The sequence below is a fragment of the Puntigrus tetrazona genome, chromosome 12 (assembly GCF_018831695.1).
Source record: "Puntigrus tetrazona isolate hp1 chromosome 12, ASM1883169v1, whole genome shotgun sequence".
Classification (NCBI taxonomy): Eukaryota; Metazoa; Chordata; class Actinopteri; order Cypriniformes; family Cyprinidae; genus Puntigrus; species Puntigrus tetrazona.
In genome coordinates, this window is record NC_056710.1 from 7,247,982 (window position 1) to 7,258,499 (window position 10,518).

At 33.2% G+C, this 10,518-nt stretch overlaps 1 protein-coding gene across 2 annotated transcripts in view; it reads left to right on the top strand.

The window, feature by feature from the left end:
• Nucleotides 1–10,518, top strand: part of svild (supervillin d) — a 58,203-nt gene that overhangs the window by 14,044 nt on the left and 33,641 nt on the right. For both annotated transcript variants that reach the window (XM_043253234.1, XM_043253235.1), the window contains exons 3-5: nt 3,956–3,990; nt 6,152–6,213; nt 10,247–10,359. In XM_043253234.1, coding sequence (XP_043109169.1) covers nt 3,956–3,990; nt 6,152–6,213; nt 10,247–10,359 — 210 coding nt within the window. The remainder of the gene's footprint in view (nt 1–3,955; nt 3,991–6,151; nt 6,214–10,246; nt 10,360–10,518) is intronic.

Sequence of the window (10,518 nt, forward strand, 5' to 3'; positions counted from 1 at the left end):
TGGGTCATGTTGGTAGTAGATTTCTATGTCTCTAGCCATGTATGGCTAGCAGAAATGCTCTCTAGCTCTTGCAAGAGTCTTTTTATGACCAAGGTGACCTACAGTGGAATGTCCATGTAAAAACTGTAACACCTAGGGGACAGCTTTGCTGGGAATAATTATGTGAAGAGTAGGTGACTCTTTTTTTAAAATAGTAGATTTTGCCGATGTGAACTGTCACCAATATACTTTGAGCTCTGTCAAACCACTCACTTACTGTCCTCAGTGTGTCTAACAGACCAGACAATAGCCCTCCATTCTGTGTCAAAGATGGACCAACTGCGCTTAGTACATGATTGGCATAGGCTACTACCTTTTCGACATCCTGTTGTTGTTGTTGTTGTACAAGAATGAAGCCAATATCCGAATACAAAATAAAAGACTTGCTGAAATCAGGGTAGGTAGGAATCTGTGGAGAAGATGCCAGATACTGAATAGTGCACTAAAATGCTGAGAAGTGTCCTTACATTGTTCACTACATGTGAATTTGCCGTGTTTCTTCATAAGAAACATCTTCATCTGTTTAAAGGGTGTTTTATAAAGTAAAAGTTGTTTGATTAACACAAAAAAGTACAGCAGATTCACATATTATTGTTATTTTTACTCCACATGATTTATATACAGTATGCTAAATGAACATGATTATATATTTTCAAGAAATATAATTTATATTTGTTAAATGAACATGATCCATACATGTTAAAGCTACATATTTTGTCATACAAACATGAATTATATGTTTTTTCCAATATGCAATAACGATACGTTACATTTTTATAATATAGGCTGAAGTTCCACAATGTTCCACAAATGTATTTTGTACTTGTTTTAGCTACAACATTAACAACATTACTACTGTAGTTTAAAATGTAATAAGACAAGAAAACCATTTTTTTAAATCAGTGTATTTTTTAACAGTAAAATGTTTCAGAGTATTGGATACAGAAATACAGCCTTCTCTGTGTGAAGTTAAAAATAGCATAAATTTCATGAACAGTAACAACATATCCATTGTTATTAAGCACAAAATAAGATGCTGTCAACCAGTTATAGTGGAAAAAGTGAACAGCAAAGAAGAGCATTATGTAGTCCAAAGCTTTCAGTGATAATTTTGTTTTCAGGGTTAAAAAAAAGTCAAAGACAAGTCAAAATCAGTGTGTGATTAGCTTTAAGTGCTTTCAGTTCTGGGTGGAGGTCTTTTTAACCAATCAAATTTGACCCAAGAAAAAAAAAAAAAAAATTAAAACGGTAGCCAACTGTTGTTAAACAGTTTACTGATCGTATCTGGAAGTCCATTTTAAAAGTTCAGTCTTTGACTTCTGTTATCCCAGGATCACTTCAAGAATGGCTGGAGCATGCGTCATTGTATGTCTCTTATCTGTAATGATTTAAAAAAAAGTTGCATGTTAATGTATTTTGATCTACATTTTTTTGTAATGTTAAGATGTATGTAGAAATACATCAGGTTTTTCAATTCAAAAAGATAAATCTTTTTGTTTCTGATTAGCCTTCTTTTTCAAAGTTACTATACTCTTTCTTTCCAAAACGCTTGGGTGGTTGGGCTCTGGAGGAGTCTGTCGTTGCTGGAGCTTCATTTGCCACAGACGTTCGTTTGCTTGAACTTGCGTATTGGCCGGGCCGACCTGAAGCAAAATTATGTTTAGAGAAACATTAAATTAATAATGTTGGAAATACTAAATGCATTTTTACAAATTCAACAACCTATTTATTTTTTTTAGTGCAAGTTAAAATAATCACTGAAATTTTGGGTGGGCATTAGTGAAGCCCATTGGCATGACCCTAAAATTATAGAGTACATCACCTGAGATTATTGTTTCATTTTATATTTAAAGTAAATTTAAAAGTAAATTCTAAATTAGGCAAATTTTCATTTCAAAAAATGAAAAAAAGAGACTTCAGCTTAAATTTTAGATTTTTGTTCAATGATGTTCTAAAGGCTTTATATACTTAAAGGGGTTTATTCACCCAAAAATTAAAATAAGCCTAGCATATACATAACAAGATGCATAGAATTATTTAACAACAGATCTGCAAAATGGAAATTAGCCTGTCTTTTACTTACCTTTGAAGCATCTTAGTTGTATGTGACTTTATTCTTTCAGAAGAATCCAGTCGGAGTTATATTAAAAATTTACCTTGTATTTCTAATCTCTATCATTGCAGTAGGCAAATGCTTCTCTTTAACAGTCTAAAACATGTTAAATAAAGTGCATGCAAACTTAATAAACAGTCCATCATATATATATATAATTTATTTATTTATTTTTATATTACAAAAACCCATCAATCTGCTTCAGAGAACATGTGATAACCGAAGGCGTATAGGTTAGTTGTACGTCACAGTACTTGCGGATATATCTGGTTTACAGAGCTTCAAAATCATGGTCACCATCCCCCAGCATTACCAAGCTTGGAAGAGCCAGAATACATTTTGGATAAACTCCTGAATTGTTCATTTTTTGTCTTGTTTTGTTTTGTTTTTTTACACTTGAAATGTAAGTATTTGGTTGTGACTTCCTCTAATGTAGTGACGTGAAAAACAAAATACAAAACATTCAATACATACAAAATATTTTACAAATATGTGATTTTATTATTCATTATTATGTACATAAATGGACCATGGTGAACATATTTAAACAGGTTTTGTCTAATTGTTAAGTAGCCTTATCTGCTTCTTGTCCTTATTCTTATGGACTGACAGTTTTTATCCCCAGTTAAGATTTGATATATTCAGCTCTCAATTTAAAAATACAAGAACTTATGCCAAAGATCACCTAACAAATGAAACTGTGCAGTGGTATTGTTATTTTTAAATTGTTGTGTTGTTAGTATTATGTTCAAAAATATTTTGATGCCTTACTTTTAACATAAGTTTTGATAGTTATTTGACTAAATTAAAACACAATGTTTACATTGTGTCTAGACCGGAGGCGAGCAAGTTGCGTTGCGACAAATTAAAATAGAATCTGTTCTGCTGTCTATACTGGATGCTGTGTGGTGTGGCACAACAAATTCCAGAAAAATGGAACAAATTGACAGAAAAATAATTGTGCATTGCATTTATGACATATTGGCATATTTCAAATAAATTTTAATTGTCTTACACTTACTAGAGCACACATCTTCTAGCAAATTATATTCATTATCTAATTATTATTTAACTTGCATTGGAAAGGTTTCTGTCACCTCTTGTGAGATCTCTACAAAAATTCTCACAATTTATTTCCAGTACATAATGCTTGATGGGATACACTTAGCCTAGAATACCCAGAGGTGGGGCCAAGTCATATATGTTCAAGTCCCTGCCATCAAGTCTCAAGGAAGTCCAAGGCCACATTCACACAGCAACAGAATGAGGTTGTCAGTCCTTATTATGATTACATTCTCACAACTCACCACCATTCTTGTAAAGTTCATCTGAAAGTTTTCCACTTTTAGCAGCTCCTGTCAGTTTTGTGTTCTGCATGTGTTTCAAGTGCACCGCTCTCCACCCAAATTTGAAAGCTGCTGTTAATAAAGATTTGACAAAAGAACTAACAGCTCGATTTGACTCTTGTCCAGACCTTTATTCATTAGATGAACTAAAGTTGTTGGTTGCTGGTTGAATGTTAAATGCTATAGGTTACCTTATTTTTAAGTTTTAACTTTTTGACAGTGATGTATTTGTGTATCCCTGGGTATTTGTTCTTATCAGATAATGGAAGTGCCATTAGGGGCGAAAAAGTCGAGAGGATTTTAAAGTTAACCTGTGTCACATTAATTAATTTTCTCTCTCCCTCTCTCTCTCTCTCTCTCTCTCTCTCTCTCTCTCTCTCTCTCTCTCTCTCTCTCTATATATATATATATATATATATATATATATATTTTTCTTTCTTTTCTCTCTCACACACAGTCTGTTGGGAGCAGATGAAGCCCAGAATCCACAGGGTAAGTCTTCCTTTCATTGATTTCAAAGAACCCCTTTATAAAACACAGAATTCCTTTCTGTTGCTTCCATTATGCCACATTTCTTTTTATAGAGCAGTTTTTGGATTTAGAATCCACAATTTAAATGTCACTGATTCTGGTTCAGGACACATTAACTCAAAATAATTTCTCTATCAGGTTTTTAGCAGACTTAAAAATTTTTTTAAATAAGAGTTGTTATATTATTATCTGGTGTGGTGTATTATCTTTTTTTTTTCATTTTGCTCTTCTGTAAAACACTTTAGTGGCTGTTGTAAATGTGCTATACAAATAAATGAACTTATGAATTATTGAGTTGTATTTTACTATATTTTAAATGAATTTTTTTTATTTCTGTGGCAAATGAATTTTATGCAGTTGTACTCCAGACTTGATTCCTCAAAAGTCATTGTAATATTCTTATTTTAATATCAAGAATAATTTCTTTTTAATATTCATACCTGAGATTTTATAATCTAATATAATATTTTTTGGGAAACTGTGATATCCTTGATGAGGAAGGAAATTTAAAATTTATTACAAAAATAAAAATAAAATAATTAATAATAACATTCTTACTGACCCGAATGTTTGAATGGTAATGTGATCTGGCTGATACTGATTTTTTTTAAGTGCTTCTTTCAGATTATTTTTACATTTACATTAATTTTAAGTTAACCTTTATTATCCCTAATAATGCAAAACTTCATATAATTTTTTGCTTAAAAAGAAAATCAGTTTTCCATACTTTGTTATATTCTTTTGATATCTAATTTGACCTGTAGCTTTTAAAACAATTAGTTTGTTTTTAGTATGTTTACAGTGTAGTTATTTTTTAGTTTTGTTCTGTTTAATTCTGTTTAACAGCTACTTGTAAGAACGACCACATTTTTAAGCCACATAAAATACGATTACTTCTGCCAGATCTGAAAGTGGCCCACAAGCTATGTAATTTGAGTACTCCTGCTGTATGGGTTGGTTTGATTGGTCACAGTTTCTCCACTGTGTTCTCTCTCTGACCTCCTTTAAAGTGCTTTGCAATGAGGTCATTCGTTTGAATGTGTAAATTTTTAGGATTTGTCTCTGGAGGAGTTGAACATTTTTTTTGTGAAGTCAGTTGCCATTTTACTGTAAAATCAACCCCACACCATGATAGCAGTCTGGTTACCATTTAGACAAAAACAGGAAAGTCAAACTTACAAAGGTTTCAACTGTAGTACCCAGTGTTGTGCACTTCACATACTGCCCCTCTTGTTATAATGGACAAAAAAAATAAACACAAAATGCATCACTGCAATAGGGGAGTGATCGTGATTGTGGTAAATGTTTCTCTTTATTAATTAATAATATGCTCAATTATTATTTATCCTAATTAAATAAATAAATGCAGTCTTTTCCACATGACTCTGTTTCTGAGTAGTTGTACTTCTGGATATACATGTAATGGTTTAAATTGTAATATTTAGCAATATCACTGTTTTTACTGTATTTATGTTAAATAAATGAAGCCTTAGTCAACATGAAAGACTTGGCTAAAAAAAAACAATCTTACCAAGCCTAAACTTTTGGACAGTTGTGTATATCTATTAAAATTTATACTAATACTAATAATACATGTTTTTAAAGAAATTTAGTATTACAAACTTGCTCAGTTTAAGTAAATACTACACTTACAGCAATATGAATTTCTTGTTTTCTCTTGTTTTATATTGAAGTGGAATCAAAAGAGCATTCTCAGCTCAACTCTGAATGTCACAAATCCTTGGTATTCACGAAGGACTGTATCATGCAAACTCACGTTCGGAAGTTCCATTTTCCAGCTGGTCGTGTCACACTCATTGAATGGGTGGTTTTCATGTAGTCATTTCTGTGGGGTCTGGACAGTGTGTTGATGTCAAGAGAAGCACTTGACGATAAGTGTTTATAAAAGAGCTTTACTCTGTTTGTGTGAAGGGTCATTTTTCTAGTGAATATCAAAACCAAAACAAACTGTGAAACAATACTCCTGGGAGCATGACTTCACTTGGTATGTCTAATATTGTGTCCCACTTGAGTAAATTTTACTTTAGGCAAGTTGATTGGAGTGCATGTGCGTGCTCAGAAATTCCTCAGACATTCCTCCATCCATTGTGTGTGTTGACAGATGACGGGAAAGCAGATGATGACGCCAAAACTGGTATGCCTGCCAAGATGTGTGTTTTAAAGGTAAGTGATCTGTAACCAATCTGTAATGGGCGTGTTCTAAATGACTTCACTGTCACAATTATATATATAACAAAAAAAAGTTTATAGAATTTACAGGTGGATTGTATTTCAGAACTAGAAGCACCATGCCATGTGAAATTACAGCTCTTCCTTGTCATTCACAAAACAAAACAAAAACAAAAACAAAAAAAAAATATATATATTTTACAAGTTTTAGAATTCACATCAGTAAAATAGGCATCTGGATTGCTGTACAAATTCATATATTATGACTGAACAGTAACTTAAACATATTGTTGTCAGCTAAGTTGAGCTGAATGGAGGTTTCTGTAATGCCTGTCAGCTATGTTTATAAGAATGCCTGAAGCTGGACTGAAAACGGCCAGGTGTCCTCAAGGACAGTTGAATGAAAACAGCACATTTTCCTGCTTACATGTGTGGAAAAAGGAAAACATTACTTAAAGGAATGTTCTGGGCTCTGTGTCTAAAGGAATGCTTTGTAAATTAGATTTTTCAGACTTGAAAAAAATCATGGATGTTAACATCAAAACTGTATTAAATTGTTATTGATTTAGACTATAGACAATTATAGATTATTATATTGTTAAACTCAATTATTTGTAGCACAATTAATTTTTAATCAGGTTCATTCAGGAATTTTGCATATTTAATGGAAGTTGGTTCCCACATGGGTTCCCTGTTGAAAATTTATACGTACTGCTTCTTGCCTTAAAGACGCTATGGGATAAAGCCTTTTTTCTCTTGAACTGAAACCTTTTATCAGTCACGCTGCACAGATATTTGTTTGTGCAGTGTATTAAAAATGAACCAGTGGCGACAAAGTCAGCTAGATCAATTGACGTTCCCAGAATTCCCTGCATTGCAATTAAACTGCATAATCTGCTTAGTTTTTCTTATCAGTTATGTTTATTAGGGTTGTAATAAACATAACTAATAAGAAACCTTTTATATATGTTACTATTTAAAAGCTGTTTTGGTTCATCACATGACTTTCTCATCTGATTTTGGTGGTTATCAGTGTATTTCAAAGGTACAAAACAGATTTCAGTACTTTAATAGGTTGTAAATAGGTCTATTTACATTTATATCAATAACTATAAGTTAAAACCTAAAACATTGTTACCTCATTTTTATGGTAGAATTCTGGCAGCTGCCAGATTTTTTATTTTATTTTTTTTATTTTATGAATTTCCTTTTACTGTGTACTTAGACGTAAATACCCAACATGTATAACACAAAGTGAAATGTAGACGTTGTATGGAATATGTGTGGAACAGCCTAATTATAGAAAGTTATAGCAGAAAGATTCTAGAAGAAGAGAAGAAAGATATAAAGAGAGAGAGATTTATTAACAGATGGATAAATAAATACATAGATACATAAATAATATAGGTGGTGGGGGAGTGGATCAGCATTCAGGGGTCTCAGAGTGTGTGGAGCACCTGAGTGGGTATTGGCCTATACCCACTGGATAAGCATTCTTTCACCATCATTGGGGAAATGACTAATTTACTACCTGATCTCCTTTTACTTCTTTCCCAAACCCTGAGGGGGGAATCAGATTATTTAAGAGCAAATCTGGTTCATTGTGCATTCAGACCACTCAAGAGAAATAGTGTAGTCCGATCATTTAGATAGCATGGCTCTCCCTTCTCACACACACCCCACCAAAAAATAAATAAATAAACAAGAGCAGGAAAAAATAATTAAGGGAAAGTTAATAAATTGATAAAAGGAAAATAAAATAATATTTCTATGAATAAAGTGGATAATTTAAAAGATGTGTAAAAGTGTAAAAAAAAAAAAAAAAATACCCTGTGGCAGCGTATATGCATTTATCCACACATGAATGTAAACAGGACAAGACAAAACACAACTCAAACAAGCAGATCTACCACCAGATAGTTACTTCTGCTGCTCCAGAGAGCCATTGCAATTACTTGGTTAACTATATGTGTGCCCGTTATGTCTCCAAAGCAGTTAAGGGCATGAGAGGTATTTTAACATTAAAAGAATAAACCCCAGATCTTTTAACCCTGGTAGTTATTCTCAGTATGCTTGTATAAAAGAACTAAAAGGACATGTATTTATAATAAGGGGAATGTTAAATCAGTTTCTGTCAATTAGTCAAGTCAAGACACCTTTATTTATATATCTCTTTTAACAAAAGAGTGTCAAAGCACTGAACAGTATCAAATAGTAAGTGTCAGTAATGACCAGATTAAACATAGGAATTAAGTGTCACCATCTAAGCAAGCCAGAGGCGACTGAGGCAAAGCTCCACTGGGAACAGAATGGAGAGAAAAAAAAAAAAAAACTTGGGAGAAAACTGGCTTAGTCGGAGGGCCTGTTCTTGTCTGGCCAGTCTTGGGGCTCATCTAGGTGTCCTGGTCTCCGCTGATGATCAGGGCTGTAGAGGTCATCTGTAGGTGCTGATTCACCATCTGATCTGGATTTGAAAAACAGATTAATATTAGAGTATATGCCATTCGTTTTACAATGTAACAAGGACTGTGTATTAAGGGGAGTTTTCACGGTTTCGATTGATCTAGTTAATGCAGCCTAACAATCCTTTAATAAATTTTAAATGCATTTCAGTAAAAAAAAAAAAAAAAAACCGTAATATTAAGTTAATACACAAATGGACACATTTTTACCTTTGTGAGTTTCTTCAGATATTAAAATTTAAGTATGGAATCACCTTTTTTACGGTTAAATGATGCATGTGCAATGTTTTTGTATCTTGAAACTCATTTTTATTGTGAATGATGACATACAGATAATAGATAGCTCGGTTTGCGTTTCCACTGTAACATATTAGTAGCTCATGCCGCAAGTTATCTCCGGCACATAAATGATCAGCAGGGTTTATGATCAGTCACGTTTTGGTAACGGTGCAGCTTGCTTGGAAACTTGAGGTGGTACTAAAAAAAAAACCCAGTGGAAAACCCCACAAAACTGAACCAAACCAGATTGATGGTTGTGCTATACTAACATACATTAAAATGGTAATCAGTCCACCTCTGTCCTTTGCCTTTTATCTGAGTGCAAACCCTGTCCTATAGACTTTCATTTTAAGTGCTCACTGTAAATACTAATCGATTGTACTTTACTTCTATTTAACCCAAAATATTATTTTAATATTGAGTAAATATCAAAAACACCATAAAATGTAATATTTTATCTGAAGTTACCTTTTACATTTAACCACATACTGATTACATCAAAATTTTTCCACTAGCCCAGTAGAGTGGGAGAACTATGATTCTAGGCTGATCAGCTGTTAAAATAAAATAAAGCTTTTGGATTATTGAATCATATATGGCTGTAAACATTTAATTGTAAAGTAATTGTAAGCCCTATGCATCATTAAAGTTTCACTTTTATCATGAGTAAGGCAGTAAATGTAGACTTTACATGATATAATCATATGAATAATCATGTCCTATAGATTTTAATTTAAGCGTCTTACTGTAGATGCCAATTGATTAAGCTTGATTAATATCTTTTTAACCCCAAATAACATTTAAATATTAAGTAAATGAGTATTACCTTAATTCTCCAAGCTCTCTCCACTCTCAGAGCAGTTAAAACCACTTTGACCTCTATAGCCTCCCATAATTCCCTTTTATCCCACTGGTCTCATTTAATTTGAAGAACAGCTTTTCCCAGGCGCTCTCTCTCTCTCTCTCTCTCTCTCTCTCTCTCTCTCTCTCTCTCTCTCTCTCTCTCTCTCTCTTTCCCGCTCTCTCTCTCTCTCTCTCTCTCTCTCTCTCTCTCTCTCTCTCTCTCTCTCTCCTCTGTGTGTGAACATTCCTAAACCTCTGGTTCTGCCCAGGCTTTGTTTAAAAAAAAAAAAATACTTGAAAAAACTGCCTGCCTCTGAATGGCTAATTGTGATATTTTGAATGGGCCATCCCGGGAGGATTTGTTTAAAGTGGAAAGTACCCATGATTCCTCAATTTAAGCTTTAAAATCTCTGTATTCATATTTTTTCCCCTTTGGCCACAAGGAGTTGGAGAAGACCGACAACTCAGCAAATACAAAGAACCAAGCAGATGACGCTAGTCACAATGCAAAGCCACAAAGAGAGTATATAAGTTGGAAGAGGACAATTTCCACCAGGTAACAGTCAGCTAGTTTGTTTAGAGTTAAAGAGTTAGTTAAAGGGGTCATATGATTCAATTTCAAGTTTGCCTTTCTCTTTGAGGAGCTTTATGAAAATTTCAGAAAGACTGGGCTTAGAGGAGAAACAATAATGTACAGTATATGGAAAATAATGTG